The sequence below is a fragment of the Anolis carolinensis genome, chromosome 2, assembly GCF_035594765.1.
Source record: "Anolis carolinensis isolate JA03-04 chromosome 2, rAnoCar3.1.pri, whole genome shotgun sequence".
Lineage (NCBI taxonomy): Eukaryota > Metazoa > Chordata > Lepidosauria > Squamata > Dactyloidae > Anolis > Anolis carolinensis.
In genome coordinates, this window is record NC_085842.1 from 131,519,933 (window position 1) to 131,540,444 (window position 20,512).

The window sequence follows — 20,512 nt, forward strand, 5'->3', positions numbered from 1 at the left end:
CTACTGTACCAGATATGAACCAACTGCCTTTCCTTAACACCCACTTTTCATATTTGCTTCTTTAGCGTTCAGTTGGTAGGAAACCTAGGTGGACGTTGCTTCCAATAAGAAATTATGTTTGGTTCACATATGGCATACTACTTCTAAAAGAATGCAGAGCAGTTAACTATGTCCTAATGAAAGTAATGAAAGTAACCCATTGTTTTCTTTCAGGAGCTCTGGAAACTGATTATCCTACAGGGGAAGAAGGATCACAAGAAACAGATTCGGGTGTGGTGGACAAATCATCCTTGTGTAGCAGTATGAATAGCAGCAGTTCAGCAGAAACAGACAGTCTCTTAGGAGGAATCACAGTAGTTGGTTGTACTGCAGAGGGAATTACAGGGCATTCTGCTCCTCACAGTGCTAATGGTGCCTCTCCCGAGGCAAATAAACAGCCAGGTAGGAAAATATGCACTGTTTTATTCAAAAGATAGCTTGATGTAACCTAAAAAACTGCTGAGGCACTAGTAACAAAGCATTTAATATGGATCTATTACTAAATAATCATTATGTTTCCCAAGTATGATTATTTAGTTGTATTTTTCAATGTTTGGTCTGCACTTTACTTTATATTGATATATAGACATCAAATAATGCAATGTGCTAAATCCAGCTATTGGTCTCAACTGGGTATACCTACTGAGAGGAATTTTGGAGGTCAGCACTCCTTTGTGTCTTAATTGGTTGTATAGTCCTGTTCTGAAGCTAGTTTGAAATGGGTCAAGGAAGTGTGTGTCATCCAAAACTGCCTGGAGTGCAGTTGCCTTCTCAATTACTGTGGCCAAAAAGGAAGATGGAGACTGGTCTGTAGTTATAAAGGTTATGGGGATAAAGGGAGTTTTAGCAATGGTCTAACTACTGCTTCTTTTAAACAGGATGGGAAATTCATCTCCCTGAGAGATGTATTGATAATTTGTTGTATTTGATACCTAATTGCATCTTCTCCCAGGACTACCACCCAAGAGGGACAGGGATCAAGAAAGCAAGTTGTCCTCATTACTTGCCCCAGCAGCTTGTCCACATCAGCAATACTCACCAATTGAAATGGATCCAGTATAATTCCACTCACAGAGTTGCTGACACTTCGTTGTTGGCCTCTACTCCAATGACAGTTTCTAAACCGGCTCTTATGTGAGAGATTTTATTTGCAAAATGGTTGTTAAAGGTATAACAGTGAGCTACTGAAGGTTCTAATAATGGGTTCATAGGGGAGGGCACCTGAGTTAGGCCTCTCACCACTCTGAAAAGTTCAGCTGAATGTGAATCCGCAGACGCAATGCATGCAGAGAAGAAAGCTTTATTTGCTGCATCTGTTGCCACTTTGTAGGAGCAAAGGTGCCCTCTACGCCGTGTCTTATTGCATAAAAGTCAGTTTTTCTGCCATCTGTTCTAGTCGTTGTCCTTCCCATTTCATTTCCCTGAGGCTTTCTTTATATCAGGGGGCCTGGTTAGTAACAGGTTGGAGAGGACATTTGGGAGGGATCATGTCAATAGCCCCAGTTAGATTTTGATTCCTCTTATTGACCAGGGATTCAACAGGAACTTTGGTGATATCTGCTGTAGAACCTTCTTAAGACCTCCTGGAATCTCAAAGGATCCATTAGCCTTTGAGGGTGGATCATTTTTGTAGGGACTCCACCCCTGCAGGGAGATGTTGTAGCTGTGATACTAGCCCTGACCAGGAAATGATTTGTAAGTGACAATTCAAAGGTATTGGTCACCTCTGCCCACATATCTGTCTGTTCTGAGCTGAAAATCACATCAAGCGTATGACCTGCCAAGTGCATTGGTCCGGAATCCAATTGAAAAAGGTCCATGTTTGTCATGGATACCACGAACTTCCAAGCTGCACCTGACAAACTGACCTCCAGTGGAATGTTGAAGTCCCTCGAAGCAAAAGTCTGGGTGACTGCAACACCTCCAAAACCAGTTCTATGAGCTTGGCCAGGGAGTCTGTTAGGTAGCGGGGTGGACGGTACACTAACAGAATCCCTAGTCTATCTGTGGTTTTTAGACTCAGGTATACACACTCATTGTGACTCAGCTTCTTAGTAAGTAATCTAGTCAAATTAAGATGGTCTTTATAGGCCATAGCTCCCCCCCCCCCCCCAAATCCTTCACCTGCTCACAGTATCCGGCTAGGCCCAGGTTGAACCACTACCATCTCCCAGCCAAGTTTCAGTGAATTATGCCAGGTCAGCTCCCTCATCTTTGAGAAGTTCATAGATGATATGTGTTTTATTTTTCACTGACTTGGCATTACTTAAGAGCAAAATGAGATTTTATGGGTGGCTTGGCTCACTTTCCAAGTTCCCCAGGCTAGCAGGGTGACTAGAAAGTGAGATAGGTATTAAACATCTTTCTCTCCTTCCTCTATAACAGCAAGTGATCCTGCCATCACCGTATGTCCCTCTGCCCTGATTTGTATTGCTGCCCCGGTTTCCATTTGCATTCTATTTTTCAAAACAAAGCAAATAAAAATAAGAAATAAAAAACAATAAAGAAAACACACAGACACAAGCCATTTTGTTGGCTAGTCCAGCAGCTAGTAAGATGATGTTGGTGGCATATCTGGCTGAATGATTCCCTCCCTTGCAATGGCCACCTGGAAGGCAGTTGCTGTTGGTGTTATGTACAGCAAGAAGAATTTGTCTCATTGTGTACACACATCTCATTCATAGTTACTGCAGCACACCCTGGGAGTTTAGCAAGCTTTACAGACACTTGTAGGCATACCTCTTGTTTTTCACCTTTTCTAGGGATAAAGGCATGCTTGGAACATGCCTCAAGCCAGTGTCTGTTGCTGCTGCTGCCCTTTCCTCCATGAATCTCTAGATGGCATTTGCTGCAGTGGAAACCTCAGTTTCAGATTATATGTGTTAAAGCCAGCACCAATTAGCAGTTGCGTTGTTCTTCAGGACTGAAGTGACAAGTCCTATTGGTGCTATCTGTCAGTACCTGAGCTGCTGTAACTTGTACCAATTACCGCTTTAACAAAGCATGGTTCGCTGTGGAGAAACTGCGTCTAAAGTGAAAGTTCTGGAGCTAGAGAACTACCTGGAGCCAGAAACAGTACTTCTAGCCACCAAAGAAAGACACCAGAGGTTTTAGTGATAATCTCTTATCAATACATGCCTCCAAGCTTCTTGCAAGGGTTTGTAACTATATTGAGAACTGTTTCACCATGCTTAGTACTTTTGTCTTAATCAAAATACTACTGTGTTGTCAAAATTCATCTAAAATTTATTGACCCCAGTCCCGTATTGTCTTCAGGGAATGGTCTAGCATTGTGTGATCTAGGTGGAATGGAGACAAAGTTGGATTCATCAATATAGTGATAGTACCTCAGTCAAGATCCTCTTTCAACATCCCCCAGTGATTTTGTGTTGATGCTAAATAGCATGGGGGTGGAGATGAACCAACCCTGTCCTGCCTAGCAAATGCCATAAATCAATTTACATTTTATCAGTAAGAGTCCCATTGTACTAAGTAGGAGTTGCCACATTAGAGGAACAGCCCCAGAGGTGAGAATGGATATGTTGTAATACAGTGCTGCCTTTCATTCCCATCCCACAGAGATGTTCCATGGGAATAATGGATAAAATCAAGAATATCAAGATAGAACAATAATAAACATTTTAAAATGGGAGCAAACTGGCTATACTGGAGCTCAGACTACACTTCCCCAAAATGGCCATTTGATGCTAAATCCTAGCTCAGTGTCCAATCCAAGCACAGGCTGGTTTTTGTTTTTAGATAAAAGCTTGTACTGCTCAAGTGACATTCTTACACAAATATTTTCAGGGTCAGTTATCACAGATATGCAGCATTTCAATGAGAAGCTGAAATGAGAACGGAAAACCATATTCTGTTAGTAAATACCAGTCGGTGAATTGAAAGGGTATGAGTATTTTTCCTCTGAAGGCATAGAGGTATACTGGGTAGAACTGTACAGAATAATAAACTCAGACTGTGATCCTATATAGTTTGAGGATAGAGTGAACATATGTTATATTGAATTGCACAGTTGTACAACAGTTGCAATGCCTTGAGCTCACCGGTTGTATGGCAGTTGAATTGCTTTCCACTTACAAAGTATAGTAGAGTCTCACTTATCCAAGCCTCGCTTATCCAAGCTTCTGGATTATCCAAGCCATTTTTTTAGTCAATGTTTTCAATATATCATGATATTTTGGTGCTAAATTCGTAAATACAGTAATTACAACATAACATTACTGCATATTGAACTACTTTTTCTGTCCAATTTGTTGTATAACATGATGTTTTGGTGCTTAATTTGTAAAATCATAACCTAATTTGATGTTTAATAGGCTTTTCCTTAATCCCTCCTTATTATCCAAGATATTCGCTTATCCAAGCTTCTGCCAGCCCGTTTAGCTTGGATAAGTGAGACTCTACTGTAAAAATAATAAGAGAGAGGGTGATGTCTGTGCTTTTGGAATGGTTGGCTGTACTATGTCTGTTGTTTATATAACCTCTGAGAAAACAATAATTTGTGCAATTTTTTTTACATTAACAAACCTTAGCTTTTCTTTGTGACCTCTTGTGACCCATTCACATGGATAGTTCTGTGAACATTTTGAAGAAATAAATTTGTAGGCTGAAGAGTGGAAATAGATGGAGTAAAAGTACAAAAATGACAATTCTTAAGCAAAAAATCTGGAGGTTTCTTCCCAAGCAGATTCAATGTATAGAAAGAACCCAAGAACTTTGAGTAAGAGCCTGAGTTTGCAGGTGTGTCTAGGAATGGCCCTACCACCAAAATGCTTCAGCTATCTCTAGAAGTTTTCAGCCAGCTCTGTGCAGGATCAGAATGACCCATATGTACAGATTCACAGATGACCACTTGAAGAACCACAGTTACAGATAAGCAAACAGTTCTTCCCCAGCAGGCTTCCTTAAGAGGATGTTAAAGATATAAGCAAGCATAGCATCCTACTTCCTATATAATCAGTGCATGAAAAAGTACCTTGTGACCAGACATAGGAAACATGGTTATTGACATTCTGAACTTATGAAAGGGCAATAAGCATGTTTTGATAGAGAAAAGCATATCTTGTTTGTGATGGGCACAAAGCAGGAATGCAGGAATGCTATCTTGCTGATAGACAGTGGATTTTTCTGCTGCTTGGATTCACCATGACATATCTTCTCCATTTCAATATAGCTTGTTCATAAAACAAAATGGAAAGAAGCTAGGTGGACTAATGCACATTCATTCTTCATACATGAAACCTAAATGATCATTCAGGCTCACCTATAAATTGTTTCCAGATGTTGAAGCTGAAACTGATGCAGTAGATGAAAATGTTCAGACAGCAGAGGAAGCAACTGAAGCAACAGAAAATGCTGGCTCAGGAGAAGAAGTAGCAGATGTTGCACAGACGGGAGTTTACACAGAGCATGTTTTCACAGATCCTTTGGGAGTTCAAGATACAGTAGAGGGTTCTCCGGCATTTCAGCCTAGGTATGCTTATCTTTTCATTAACAAGAAGATGTCTCATAAAGAAAAAAACTAGATTACACTTCAGGCTTAGTAAGATGTTTTTTATCTGTATCATATCTCATCTGTATCCAGCATTTTAAACATTCAGATTTTAAATACAGATTGAGCATCCCTTATTTGGAGTTCTGAAATACCCCAAAATTATCTACATGACTGGCTTAGATAATGATACCTTTGCTTTCTGATGCTTCAATGTGTACACCATTTTTTCATGTGCAAAATTATTTGAAAATTGTATAAAACTATCTTCAGGCTATGTGTATATTAATATATATTTAATGAATTTTGTGTTTAGACTTGGATTGTATCTCTAAGATATCCCATTAAGCCATATTCCAAAATACATCTGGTCTCAAGCACTTTTGATAATAGATATTCAACCTGAAGTATATATTCTTCCTTGGAAACTCTGTATAGTTCTTTCCAAACTGTTTTTGGGTAGCTTCAAATTGATTAACTAGTTACAAAAAAAAGACCCTCTAAAAGAAACCTTTTAAAAGTTTTACATGAAATGTTATAGCAGTTGTAGTGAAATTGTGTAGATTAATGTATTTGAACATATCTTGCTTATAACATTTTATCCCCTCCCCTCCCCGGTAGTAATGAAACAGACTTGTATAAAGATGTCGCTGTATTGCCAAATGAACAGGATCTCGTAAGAGAAGAAGCGCAGAAAATGAGTAGCCTTTTACCCACTATGTGGCTTGGAGCACAGAATGGATGGTAAAGTACCAACCTTATTTCTATACAGTTTTGTTCACAGAAAAGATTCTGTGATTAGTTTACTTGTTCTTTTCAAAAGACCTCTAAATATTTCATTGAAAGTGAAATATAAATGTTGAAGTCTTCCCTCAATTTTAGCTTCAGGTGTAATTTCTGTTAATTAATATGAATTTGAAGTTTTTGTGCATCTCTTACCCATGTTGACAAGCTGTGTTGTATATGTGTGCAGTCAGTAAAGTGAGATCCAACCAATTAAAGTAATATTTGAATATGTACTTTGGATGAGATGTTTATGTACATAGTAGAGAGACTTCGGTTCATGCTCAGATAATAAAGATGATGTGGAACCATTTGGTGTGAATTAGTCATTGAGTTGTGAGTTACCATCTCCTCCTGGTGCACAAAAAAGACTAAGGGAGTTTGTAATTTAGATTTAATTCCTGAAAGATTCCTTCCATGGATACACTGCCATTTTGAGAGGATGAAATACATTTCAAATTTAGGTCAGCAGATGGCAGCAAACATTACAGAAAAAAATCCAGGGAACAAATTTGCTAGAATGACTTAAAGGCACAATATCTCCTTATTGAAAATTATCCTTTAATTGGGCACCCTGATAGAAAAAGCCTTTTTTGTGGTTGATATCTATCAGATTTTCTCAGCATCAGAATTCAGTTTGAATTGTGAAAGGAAGGAAGCCTATGGATACTTGCATCTCGAACCAAAAATGTGGAGTTTGTTTCCAAGCGGTACCAAATCCAAAAACATTGAAAAATGAGTGATAAGCGGCAGCACATTGTTGGCTAGGGATAGAATATTATATACAGATATAAATTATCAAAATGTATCAAATTACTTTGGTACAGAGCTTGGAGAATTTCATTTTATGGCAAAAGAATGCATATCCTCATCATGTTTTTTTCCCTTTCAATTCTTGTAAAATTTGGTGAGATTGATTTGGTACCTTTTGGAACAAGCTCCACAAATGGCTTTAAAAGTAAGCATCTGAAGTGTAAATTGAAGCAATAATTAAGCACTAAAAGCAAGATAAAGTGTCTTGGATAATGTTGCAGAAATGATATAGAAAACCTATCAAGGAAATCTAAAGCTGACCCAACAAATTAAAACTGTTTCAGCAATTTTTTCAATCACTATATTTTTTATTACACTAACAGCTATGATTATGTTAAATTTGTAAATGCTGCTGTGGATTTGGGGATGTTGGTGTTTTAATCATTTTGTTTTTGTCGTTACAGTTTGTATGTTCATTCTTCAGTGGCTCAGTGGAGAAAATGTGTTCATGCAATTAAACTAAAAGATTCTATACTCAGTATAGTGTAAGTTACTACAAAATTCATTATATTTCCATGATGAAATAGATTTTGTGAAATGAAAAATAATAACTATAAGAATGCATTCTCTTGTGGTTGTTGCGTGCCTTCTAATAGTTTCTGACTTATGATGACCCAAAGGTGAACCAATCCTGAGGTTTTCTTGGCAAGATTGGTTCGGAGGGTGTTTGCCACTACCTTCCTCTGAGGCAGAGAGAGAGTGGCTTGTTCAACATCATCTAGTGGTTTTCTGTGGCCAAGTGGAGACTTGAACTTTGGTTTCCAGAATCCTAAATCTACTCCCACTACACCACACTGCCTCTCTCGCCAACTTACTGGTAACTGCTACTGCGATTACATTTTGGAGATGAGAAAGATGAGTTGGGATTAGTTAACAAGAACCTCAAAAAGGATTTGTTTCTAACCATGACAATGACATGCAGGTACTTCCTAGAGATGTTCATAGTTGAGATTTTGCTGTATAAATAAGACACCTGAATTTTTGAGGGGAAAATATACAAGCAGTTTTCCTTTAAGTTTTCCTTTAAAAATGCAGCAATTAATGGATAAAAAAGAAATCTATCTTCATATAACACCACTGCAGAAATATATGACTTCTTTCTCTATCCTCGGAGTATGTTATGAGTCTCTATATTTCTCTACTTTGAACACCAATATAATGTTATTGCCTAAGCTGTGGAATATAAAAACCTTGTTAATGGAATAATGCAATGTTGATCAATTGGAAAAATTGATCCACCATAAAATAGTGAACTAATAAATTATTTGTTCAAAACATGAGAGACACTCTGAATAAAATGGGAAAAATATGCTATTTTTGAGTATTTTATTTTTGTAAACATTTTAATGGGAACTTTAGACATATGTGTTGTGTACTCTGACACATTGATCACTTAAGGGAAAGTGTTATCGATTTGTGTCCTTTCAGATTTTAGACTTAGCGTTTCTCATCATTGGCTAAGATAACTGGGCTGAAGGAGAGAATATATTCCAACAACATCTGGAATACTCATTACCCCAAATGTGACTAAAAGGGACACTGAGGAATTTTATAAGAGTGGTGTCAATATAACCAAACAAGCACAGCGTTTTGCTTCTGTGCTCTTAATGTATATATTTTCCCTCTTTCTCTTATGCAGGCATGTAAAAGGAATTGTATTAGTTGCACTAGCGGATGGAACTTTAGCAATATTTCACAGAGGAGTAGGTAAGCATTTTAATTAGATGCCTAGAATTCTCACATATTTTGTCTCTGACGTGCTTCTGAAAGATTTTGACATTGCAAATTTTGCTTATTTTCGTGACCATTTACTTAGTAGAAAGTTTTGTAGTCATTTTGCTAGTATAGTAGAGCCCTGGTTATTAGCGATAAAGGGGTGGGACCCATCTCGGATAACTTAACAGCTCGGATAGGCAAGACCTCGCCTCTTGGGAAGCGCCTCACCATTGCTGCTGTCTAGGCAGCAGCGATGGTGAGGTGCTTGCCTGGGTTGTGGTCTCGCCGAGGGTCCCTCGGCGAGACCTCACCCCTTGGGAAGCACCTCGCCATCGCTGCTAGACAGCTATCGCGGGGTGCTTCCTCCTCCCTCTCCCTCTCCTTCTCTCGAACTTGAGAGAAGGAGAGGGAGGGGTGCCCCCAGCAGTGCCTCAGATAATACGGCGCCTCGGTTAACTGGAGCTCTACTGTATTAAAAATACCAGTCCATCTTGTTTCCACTCAAGGCATAGATTCCCTATTTCTTCTTAAAACAGGGATAGTAAACTTCAGGGAGTTAGCAGCCAATTTCCTTTCCACAGATATCTCTGTTTTCCTTTGTAGTTCTTATCAAAACGGCACCAGCAAGTGATGTCACATCACTTCTATCACCATTTTGAGAGGGTCTGAAAAGAGAAATGTAGGTAGTTCTGGGTTGGTTTTTGGGGTAGGGAAGTCATTTTTGCTTGCTTTCACATATTATTTTAGTGTGTCTTTCTGTGTGGTGGTGGAGATTGGGTTGTCTAAAAAAAAAATGGGGGAGGGGTTGACAGCCTTTAGAGTACTGGTGAGGCTGTGCCCATCCTAAGCCTATCTTTAGATGTATTTTTTTCCTGTTCACTTGTGTTCCCCTTCAAAATACTCTGACAAATACATAGACCTAAATTTACCGTGCGAAGAGGCTCTATGCTGCTGTTGTGCACACTGATGATAGACCATTGGATACTCAGTGACTGGTGTAGAGCTGGGGCTGTTTTAAACAGAATTTGAAATAATTATTCAATGTGAACAGGCTTCCTTTGGTTTTCTTTTTTAAAAACTGCTGTTACGAATGTTCTTGATTTCTAGACATTTGCTGTTTTGACAATTTATTTTTATATTCATGCAGTTGAATGGCAGTATTTAACACACAACTTATTCCTATTTCTTAAAATAAAGTATGTGTCCGTTGGACATTGATTTTTAAAAAAATAATTAATGGATTTAAGCAAATGTTCTGCTGCAGTTCTGGATTTTCTGCACTACTGATCTTTGAGGAACTTTCCAGCTCTGCAGTTCTGTGAATTTGTGTTATTTAGTGAGCCTGACATTCTAAAAAACCAAAGAAAACACACAGCCAGGTACAGAAACCTGGACATTGGAAAGGTTCCTTTTTGAACTACAGCTCTTACAGTACCCCTTGGCCACTCTCCATGCTTGCTGGAGAATTATGGGAACCGTAATCTACAGAGGTAATTTTTCAAGTTTTGCACAAACTAATATTTATGATTTTTCCCTCGATCTTTCAATCTTCTCTCTTTTAAAGATGGACAGTGGGATTTGACAAATTATCACCTTCTAGATCTGGGCCGTCCTCATCATTCAATCCGCTGCATGACTGTGGTTCATGATAAAGTCTGGTGTGGCTACAGAAACAAAATCTATGTGGTACAGCCAAAAGCCATGAAAATAGAGGCAAGTGGAGCCTGTGCTTCATAAAACCAAATTAACTAAAATGTTTCTGTTTCTTCGGTCCCTTTTTAAGCCAGAAGACCAGGGAATAGACTGACAGGCACTTACCTAGATAACTGTTCAGCGTCTCTGATTAACATTTTTAATAGAGAAGCACAACTTAGATAATAAGAAACTATTCCAGCACAGTTATTTCAGAAATGTGAAACTCTTCTTTAGATGCTACATTGGCTGCTCCTGTCCAGCAGAGGTGCATTATCCTTTCCTTTCAAACCAATTGTGATCCATAACATGTCACTCAGCTTAAGTGTCATCATATATCCCCATTCATGATTTCGCTCCTTCAGCTATAGCATTCTATACCATCTGAAGATTTCCTGCTCCTTCAACAGATTCTGCTCCTTCTCCCATCTTGCCTGCAATGCCTCAGAAATATGTATTCCTGCTTCATCAAGTCCTTCTTTAAAACCCATACTAGTTCTCATATCCTGCTATAAGTCACCCTGCAGTTAAGTTTAAGAATGTATTCCTTTTTATCCTTACTTTGCCTTCTCATCCCTTCCTCTGTTGTTTTTTGTTTGTGGTCTAAGTTAGGTTCTAAATTCTTGCAGGCAAAGATCCCATCTTTTAGATGCTCATGATGCAAACCCTGTTACGTTGTATATCTATTGCTCTCTCTCTTTTATATAATTACAAATCTGTGTCTGTCCCAATGAGTAGGAATATTTAGAAAAATTAGAATTGGCCTTATATTGATTTTCAAGGAAGACTAGTGCTCATCTATGTGTATTTTTAAAATATAAATGGGAATGCTGATAAGTGTTTTATTGTAAAATCTTAATCAAGCCATATTTTTTCTTAGAAATCATTTGATGCACACCCAAGAAAGGAGAGCCAAGTTAGACAGCTTGCTTGGGTTGGAGATGGAGTCTGGGTGTCAATTCGTTTAGATTCTACACTCCGTCTTTATCATGCACACACTTATCAGCATCTGCAAGATGTCGATATTGAGCCCTATGTAAGCAAAATGTTAGGTAAGTCAATTAGCCTTCAATTCAAGAAATTGTCATTTTATTTTACATGTAGCTGAAATGACATAAGAGATTGTGTTTCTATTAAAAATATAAGTCATTATACAATAATTTTATATTTAACAATGACTTTCAGTATTGTTTGTAAAAGTGAGCCACAAAGAGAGGCAGGTAATTTATTATTATTATTATTATTATTATTATTATTATTATTATTATTGCTTAACTTTGCTTATGAGAAGATGAAAGGCTCCTGACTGCAGCATGACTACAAGGGAAAGTTTGCCTTTATTTTGTCTTTTGTAATGCAGAAATATTCTAATTGAGAGAAGAGGGGAATAAAAGATCTAAGTGACTTCGTTATTATTTATGTACAGTGTTCCGTCACTTATCTCAGGGGTTACGTTCCAGGACCACCTGCGAAAAGTAAAAATCCGTGAAGTAGAGACGCTATATTTGTGTTGTTTGCAAGTAGCGTGTCTGTCCCCTCCTCACCTTGCAAACATGAGCGCTCCTGCTGCTGCCACTGCCTTGTGAGATGAAAACCAAGCTGCTTCAGCCTCCCTTTCTCTCCCTTCTTTAGGCTTCTTCTTAGGAAGGAAGTAGAAAGAAGGATTTATAAGGGATTTATAATATTATTTTATGATTTATACTATTATTTTAGTGTTTATTAAAAAACTGCAAAACAGCGAGTCCACGAAACAGCGAGTTTGCGAAAAGCTAACCACGAAGTAGTGAGGGAACACTGTATTTCATTTATATAATGCCTTTCTCCCAGAGTGAGCATCTAGACCAGTGGTTCTCAACCTGTGGGGCCCCAGGTGGTTTGGCCTACAACTCCCAGAAATCCCAGCCAGTTTACTGGCTGTTAGGATTGCTGGGAGTTGAAGGCCAAAACATCTGGGGATCCACAGGTTGAGAACCACTGGTCTAGGTGATTCACAAAATAAATAAATGAATAAAACCCAAAAATAAAGCATTAAAAACAATTGAAACCATCACTTTAAAACAATATAAAGTATTTTCAAAATACATATGTTTAAAAATAAATAAATAAGAAGTTTCCTTGTGAGCAATTACATCTTAAAAGCCTAATGAAGTGAAAATCTTTTTGCTTGCCAGCAAAAAGAGAGCAGGGAGACCTCCTGCGGAACGGCATTTCAGAGTCTATTTTTAAATGAGGGTTTTTTGTTCATGTCTCAATTTGCACATGTTAACAAAGACGTCTTTCTAATTGTCAGTTTGGATACTCTAAATTGTGTTTTACCTAAGCATGAAGATAGCTTTCTGTTAAAATTAACACATCATGACTCATTTGTGTGCTTTCAAAATTATATGTTGACTTCAGGGGAAAGATTCTTGCATGGACTTTATTCAGTTATAGTAGATAAGGTGTGGCATCATGGTCAATCCCTGGATATGTATCCCCACAATCTAGTTAATACAAATGCAGATATTTACATTCAATTAAGTGCAAAAAGCCATATGTCATTTTCTCTGTTGGGGAGTATGTACACTTATTAGGCTAAATACTTTTTAGTTAGATGGGATCTTAATATATCTGTTTGCTAGTAAAAAACCATCTCTGCCTCCAACGAGACAATCAACCAGATAGGAAATTATTTTATTATTTGAGTCGATTTTTACCCCGCTTCTCTCCCGCACCAAGGCGAGACTCAAAGTGGCTGACAATACAATAAGAACATACAAGGTAAATATTAAAACAGATTAAAACCCAATAAATTCCTTATAGCAACCTGATTATCTAAAACTGTCAGCAATAAAACCCTATTTACAAATATTAATTAGATTTTCACTGGAACGTTTTGCTTGAATCCAGAGTTCAGACAGATACCTACAGGATTCTCCTACTTGGAGGGAATGGATGGGGAAGTGATTTTGTGCCAGTTTTCCATCCAGCTCACAGTGCATGTCAAAAAAATGTTCTGGAGAGTCAGAGGACCCTCAGGTAGCATTGTAGGTGATTCTAGGGCCTGCAGGGCAAAAAGCAAATTCACTAAGCTTAATAACCATTGCAGGCATCTCTGCTGAGTCTCAGTTCCTTAGGAAGTGAAAAGGAAACTGTTTGCAAAACACCAGCTGAAAAACCCCTGGGGGATTTTAGTAACAACTCCATTAAAACTAAATAGCTTCCAGATCTTGTATATTTGTTTGCGAAGTATGGAATTAAGAATAACATTAGATATACAATTGAAGCTTTCTGTACTATGTACAAATACCTGTTTTTAATTTTGAATTTGTTGCATTGTTCCAGGTACTGGAAAACTAGGATTTTCCTTTGTGAGAATCACAGCTCTTATGGTCTCCTGTAATCGGCTGTGGGTTGGAACAGGAAATGGGGTCATCATCTCCATACCTTTAACAGAAAGTAAGTACTTATGTTGCAAGAATCCCAATAGTTTCATACCAAGTGCAAGCTTTGTCAGCGGGGATGATGGGTAGCAGAGTTGAAATCCAAAGAATTCACCATCCCGGTCTGCCTCCTTCTCTCCAGACTGTTTCCCCATGTGGAAAACAGCACTGACAAACTCACTCCAGCAGACGAAGTCCAACTGTTGATTAAACTTTATTTACATGATCTATATACAAATAGAGTCAGTTCAGTCCTTTCCTCCATGAGTGCTTGCCGAAAGCACCCATGCACACACACAGCACATTGCTCATCGCTGTTCTCCGCTCTACACAGGAAAACACCTCCTTTGCATTCCACAGGAACCAAGATAGTACGTCCCGGTCAAAACACACTTGACCCCATTGGTCCTGTGATACATCAATCATAGCAGACTCTCATTAACTCCATAATTGCTGAATCCAGATTGATTTTAACATTTCACAATACCCTGACAAGCTCTAGTGTGGGCCAGTCTTGTCTGGCTGGCAGCTTCGCACTCGAATATAAAGACAGCCTTGTTGCTGACTTTATAAGCACAAAAGTGTTCAAACTATGAAAAACTTGTGTAAGATTCAAGATCTTAAAGTAAGTAAGTAAGTAACTTTATTTTTCTAAAAGCCCGAAAACAATAACCAAAGTACAACAATTAAAACATTACAAAGAGTAAAAACACAAGAAAACGACATTATGCAGAATAATACATCAATCCATAAAAGGTCATTTAAAACATAAAATGAGTAACAATATAATAAAATAAGATGGACCACCAATTTGGTGGAGAGGAATAGCATGGAGGGGCCATTTAGATTAAAGTACAATAGTATGGTTATAAAGTGCTTCGGGGCAAGAGCACAAAGTGCAAACATATCTCAACCATTGGGAAGGGGGACAAACATCCAAATTAATTGTAGGAGAAGAAAACAGTGCGAAGGAAAATGTATTAATTTAAATTTCAATCATGGGGACTAAGTTATTCAAATGCGCAATGAGAAAACCAAGTTTTAACTCCTTTTTAAAGGATGCAAGGGTGGGTGCCTGCCTGATTTCCCTAGGGAGGGAGTTCCAGATCCAGGGGGCCACAACCAAGAAGGCCCGCTCCCTCGTCCCTGCCAACCGAGCCTTGATGGAGGCAGGAGCGAGAGAAGGGCCTTCCCAGATGAACGAAGAGATCTTGCAGGTTCATAGGTGAAAACACGGTCAGGTCACTAAGGTAGGCGGGTCCCAAACTGTTTAAGGCTTTATAGGTAAGAACCTGCACCTTGAATTGGGACCTGAAAATAATCGGCAGCCAATGAAGCTCCTTAAACAGGGGGTTGACCGCTCCCTGTAAGTCGCTCCAGTTAGCAGTCTGGCTGCCGAACTTTGGACTAATTGTAGTTTCCGGGCTGTCTTCAAGGGCAACCCCCATGTAGAGTGTGTTGCAATAGTCCAGTCTAGAGGTGACTAAAGCATGGACCACCATGGCAAAGTCAGACTTCACGAGGTACGATCGCAGTTGGCGCACAAGTTTTAGTTGTGCAAAGGCCCTCCCAGCCACCACCAACACCTCAGCATCAAGTGTCAGCGCTGAATCCAGGACCCCCAAACTGCAGACCTGCGCCTTCAGGGGGAGTGTGACCCCGTCAAGCACAGGTTGCCACCCTATACCTCGATCAGACATACGACTGGCCTTGAGGACCTTTGTCTTGTCAGGATTATGCTTCAGCTTGTTCGTCCTCATCCAGCCCATCACAGCGGCCAGGCAATGGTCCAGTATCTGAGGGGCTTCCTTGGAATTTGGTGGAAATGAGTAGTAGAGTTGAGTATCATCTGCGTAGAGATGGCACCGAATTCCAAAAATCCAGATGACCTCACCCAGTGGTTTCATGTAGATGTTAAAGAGCATGGGAGATAAAATGGAACCTTGCGAGACCCCACAGGTCAATGGCCAGGGGTCTGAGCAGGTAGCCCCCAGCTTCACCCTAAAGCCTAGTTTGATGCATGTGTATAGGATTGCAGCTTTAGTCTTTCACTTTCGACAGTCTGGTCTCATGAAGAACTCCAATTAAAAGTTTGAAGAAGATTGTTTAGTGGTGCAGAGCCAAATTAGATATTATGCTAAATGATTTCAATAGGGAAGGGTTTTTCATTTAAAAGCAAGAGTGGGTGGTGAACAACATCCTATCCCCTTAGTTTATTTCTACATCCTGTTATCTCCCCAAATTGTCATGCTTCCCCTTTCTTCTCCTGTCTAGTGTGAAATTCCTGATATATTACAGATATAACCACTTTCTCTTTTCTTATTTTCACAGTTCTAGCCACTGGCTAGAAAACAAATTGTCAAGGAGACAAAACAGCCTTTTTTCTGAACACAAGAATGTTAATTCTGTTTTAGATTTAGCACTATTTCCTTTCATTCTTAGCCTAATTCATACCATAAATCTTTGGTGAAAAACTTTGTTTGAGGTTTTCATACATGAATGCATGAATCACATGAAATTTATAAAGGGTTTTTTATCAGGCTGCCGTAAACTCAACTTTATCACTTCTGCAGTATTGGTAACGTGCTAGAGTACATTATTGTAGGGTGTTACCACAAATTGAATTGCTGGAAGATAATGACAGTAATGAATTATTTCATATTAATTGATTTGAACACCATGTACATTGTTTTTCATGCCATGCCATTACATTGATCATCCATTAAACGTCTGGTTTTGCATTGCATATGTGTATTCAGTTAAGACCAAAACTCATAAAAGGTTTCAAAATAGTGAAAATGCTTCTAAAATTACTTTCCTAGGATCTTTAAAATACGAACAGCATTATTTATAGGCTGGGGGGGGGGGGGGTGCCATTTTAAAAAAATATTCTTATATCCGACTCTTTAAAATTAGATAGCAGCTTACAGCAGTTGTTGAGTCTTGCAATTATTCACTCATCTTAGCCACAGACGCTCACCATGCCACATAATGAGGCATTGGTATGGCCCTATAGAACAACAGTGCCAGCTGTTTAGATGTTATTGCATTATAATTTCAACCAACCCGTATAGCAAATGGTACAGGGCTGCCGCATTTGCAGTCCAGCAGCATCTGGAGGGGGGAGGCATCAGGTTGTTCACCTCTGCTGTAAAAAGTGTTCATGGATTGAATGAACTTGAAAAGTGGATCTGCAAGAGATTTAGGTAAGTACAGGTAGGCAACAGAGAGAGGTCCTGGATTTGAAAGTCACTCCTTATTCAAGATGCCAACCTGTGCTATTAGGCATAACAGCAAACCTGTTTAAACAAGATGAATGCCCTGGGCAGCAAACAAGCTAACATTTGATGAGTAATGCTCATTGTGACAGGCTGATGGATTTTTTTTTTCTGAAGGAGGACATGACAACTTGAGTCCTGTCAAATTTGATAGTGCCCCTTTGAAAGAAAAGTGAGAACGAGGAAACAGTTTTCCAACACATCACATTATTTACAGTGTTACTACTACTTCCTTTTCCCCATGTAAGCTGAAAACTTGGTTTATAATATCCACTTATTTGTACCTTCTGTGGTTAGAAGCTACTATATAAAGCTCTTATTAAACACCAGAACACAAATGGTGGGTTCTCATTAATCCTTCTCCTCTGCTGTCACACCTATCCATTGTCCCCTTTCCTCCTTTCTTACTTTAGCTGTAATCCTCCACCAGGGACGTTTACTGGGGCTGAGGGGTAAGTGCTGATCCCAAACAAAAAAAAGTTCTATATTCTCAGGCTTCTCTAATAGCCTCTTTAAGGCCGTTCCCCACTTTTCTAAATCCCGACCCCCTTTGTATGTTCCTAAACCATTTTTCACTTGCAGTTACCTGCATTGCAGTACTTTATGTTTGCTAAATGACCGCCAATCCTGCTCAGCAGTTTAGTGCCTTCATTTTTTGTTGCAGCTGAACTTTCATGCCAGCTTCTTGTTTTTCTTCCAGCGCCATTTGTGATACCATAACTTTGTAATTGTCATTAATCCACATCATTTTCTCTTGTTACAAATCATGTTTCTTTCCTTACTCTGATACTGTTTGAAATGGAGATAGTTTTGTGTGTCTAGCATATGAAATTCAAGGAAGATTTGTAGATTTTTACATCAGTTTTCAGAGATAGAAAAAAACACAGTTGAAATGCAGCTCCTCAGAAGCCACCAATGACTGTTCATTGCCTTTTCCTCCCACCCACTGAATTCCCCCTTGGCTTAAGAGATCTGAAACTTGTAGCTGCTCCAGAGCACTTCCTTTAAAAAGAATGGCATCTAGTGGCTACATTTGCAACATAAATCTTTTGGATGTGTCCATGACAACCGATGCCTTACTTAAATATGGTTGTTTTAATGTGCCACGGAACTCTATGGTGTGAGTTAGACTAATATGGCTGCTTCTGGAGTTGTGTTTTCCAAATCATAACTATGGTTCATTATGGGTACTTCAGTATTTAATAAATGTTATCAGTTTATGTCTTGAATATGAAAGAAACCCTGTTTGCATGCTGTTTTATGAAGTTGGGGGAGGGGTTGGTTAAAAAATGTCCACTTATGCTAGACTAGCAATCTACTCCATTTTTTCTTCAGGTACTTCAAATAACTACCGCATGCTGTCTTTTGTTCCTTGCCAGCTCTGTCTTGAATTGGCATTTGTTGCCCCTTCCGTTTCATTTATCTAAGTTGGCTTTAGCTTCTAGAATGATACCATGAGGTTTCTTGATAAATGATCATTCTTGCAACTAGCAATTTCAGGTGGAAAATATTCTCTTCCTCTCATTCTAGCTAACAAAGCAGCAGCCAGTTCTGGCAACCGTCCAGGGAGTGTAATACGTGTATATGGTGATGAAAACAGTGACAAAGTGACACCAGGAACCTTCATACCTTATTGCTCAATGGCACATGCGCAGCTATGTTTCCATGGGCATCGTGATGCTGTCAAATTTTTTGTTGCCGTTCCTGGTAAGCTTTGGGTATAATTCTTTCCCTGCTTTTTCAATTTGGGGAGGTAACATGCTGAGTTTGGCACTGATAAAAGAAATTAACTGTACTCCCTTGTATATATTTGTGAAACCCTTTAAGTAGTTTCAGTCAATTTGGTGATATCTCAGATGTATTAAAGGACAATTTTAAGCCCTGCCCTGTGGTGATGATGGAAACAATGGTAAAATACATCTGGAGGTCACTGATGTGAGAAGAGGCTGCCCTAAAAGTTTCATGATTGAGCAAAAAGGACATTACCAGAAAAAGCAGAAACTCACATTTGTGTGTGTTTTTGTGTGTGTTATACATTGTATGATTGTTACTATAGGAAGTATAGCAAAATGCACATACTTAGAAGTCTGAGAAGAAAGTGGGACAACAAGACAGTGTCATCAGGTAGCAGAAAGAAGCAAGAAGTATTATGGTGGAGTGTGAAAGAGATGCCACATTACAGAGCTGGGGTGAAAAATCTTTGGCCTCTGTAAGCTGATGGAGCTACTGTTTCCACCCTATCTCTGATGGTATCAGAGTTGACAGGGATTGAAATGATAATGAATTACAAATTGCCCAATCCTGATATAGAAGATTTTGAGGGACTTTGGAAGAACCAAAAAATTAAAAACTAATGCTCAAAGGAACTTTTAAAGGACAAGTATACCACTGAAATTCTAAATGAGTGAATAAGCCAACGAAGAGTAATTGCTAAAGTCTAGACAAGAAATGACTACACAATTGGCAAAAATTTCATATTTTAATGATATATATAAAGAAAAAAACAATACTATGTTGGAACAATAGAAAATATGACGACTGCTTGAACTAGTTGCACCAGCAAGATGTCATTCAAAAAAGTTATCAATTCTTCTATTCCACTTAATATCAATTCCTGCCATTGGGCTAATACTTAAGGAAACAGAGAACCTTAATAATCAGTTCTGATGAATCTTTTGTTTTCCGTACAATTGGCACAGTTACTTTAATTATGTACACAATGCAGAATTTAAGGGTTGTAACAATGCCCCGGTGGCTCAGTGTGTTAAAGCACTGAGCTGCTGAACTTGCAGACCGAAAGGTCCCAGGTTCAAATCCCAGGAGCGGAGTGAGCGCCCGCTGTTAGCTCCAGCTTCTGCCAACCTAGCAGTTCAAAAACATGCCAATGTGAGTAGATCAATAGGTACCGCTCTGGCGGGAAGGTAACGGCGCTCCATACAGTCATGCTGGCCACATGACCTTGGAGGTGTCTATGGACAATGCCGGCTCTTCGGCTTAGAAATGGAACCAACTCCCAGAGTCAGACATGACTGGACTTAACGTCGGGGAAACCTTTACCTTTACCTTAACAATGCACTAATGAATATTCCTACATCTTAGATATGGGCCTGATTTATAACATAGAAAGACGGATGTTGTCATACTTGTTCTTCCTTCCATCTTATTAAATTGTTTTCTGTATTCTAGGCAGAGGTTCTGAATCCTAACTTAGCAACATGGGGGTTTACCATTATAAGAGGCAGTTCCTGCATATAAAGGAA

At 38.9% G+C, this 20,512-nt stretch overlaps 1 protein-coding gene across 12 annotated transcripts in view; it reads left to right on the top strand.

Annotated features, from left to right (window-relative positions):
• Positions 1–20,512, top strand: part of spag9 (sperm associated antigen 9) — a 105,302-nt gene that overhangs the window by 76,697 nt on the left and 8,093 nt on the right. For 8 of the 12 annotated variants that reach the window (XM_062970538.1, XM_062970539.1, XM_062970540.1 and 5 more), the window contains 10 exons: positions 214–441; positions 5,338–5,530; positions 6,170–6,292; positions 7,549–7,629; positions 8,784–8,851; positions 10,425–10,573; positions 11,433–11,604; positions 13,877–13,990; positions 17,666–17,704; positions 18,783–18,959. In XM_062970538.1, coding sequence (XP_062826608.1) covers positions 214–441; positions 5,338–5,530; positions 6,170–6,292; positions 7,549–7,629; positions 8,784–8,851; positions 10,425–10,573; positions 11,433–11,604; positions 13,877–13,990; positions 17,666–17,704; positions 18,783–18,959 — 1,344 coding nt within the window. The remainder of the gene's footprint in view (positions 1–213; positions 442–5,337; positions 5,531–6,169; positions 6,293–7,548; positions 7,630–8,783; positions 8,852–10,424; positions 10,574–11,432; positions 11,605–13,876; positions 13,991–17,665; positions 17,705–18,782; positions 18,960–20,512) is intronic. The other 4 variants (XM_062970541.1, XM_008104541.3, XM_008104543.3 and 1 more) reach the window with 1 other exon arrangement.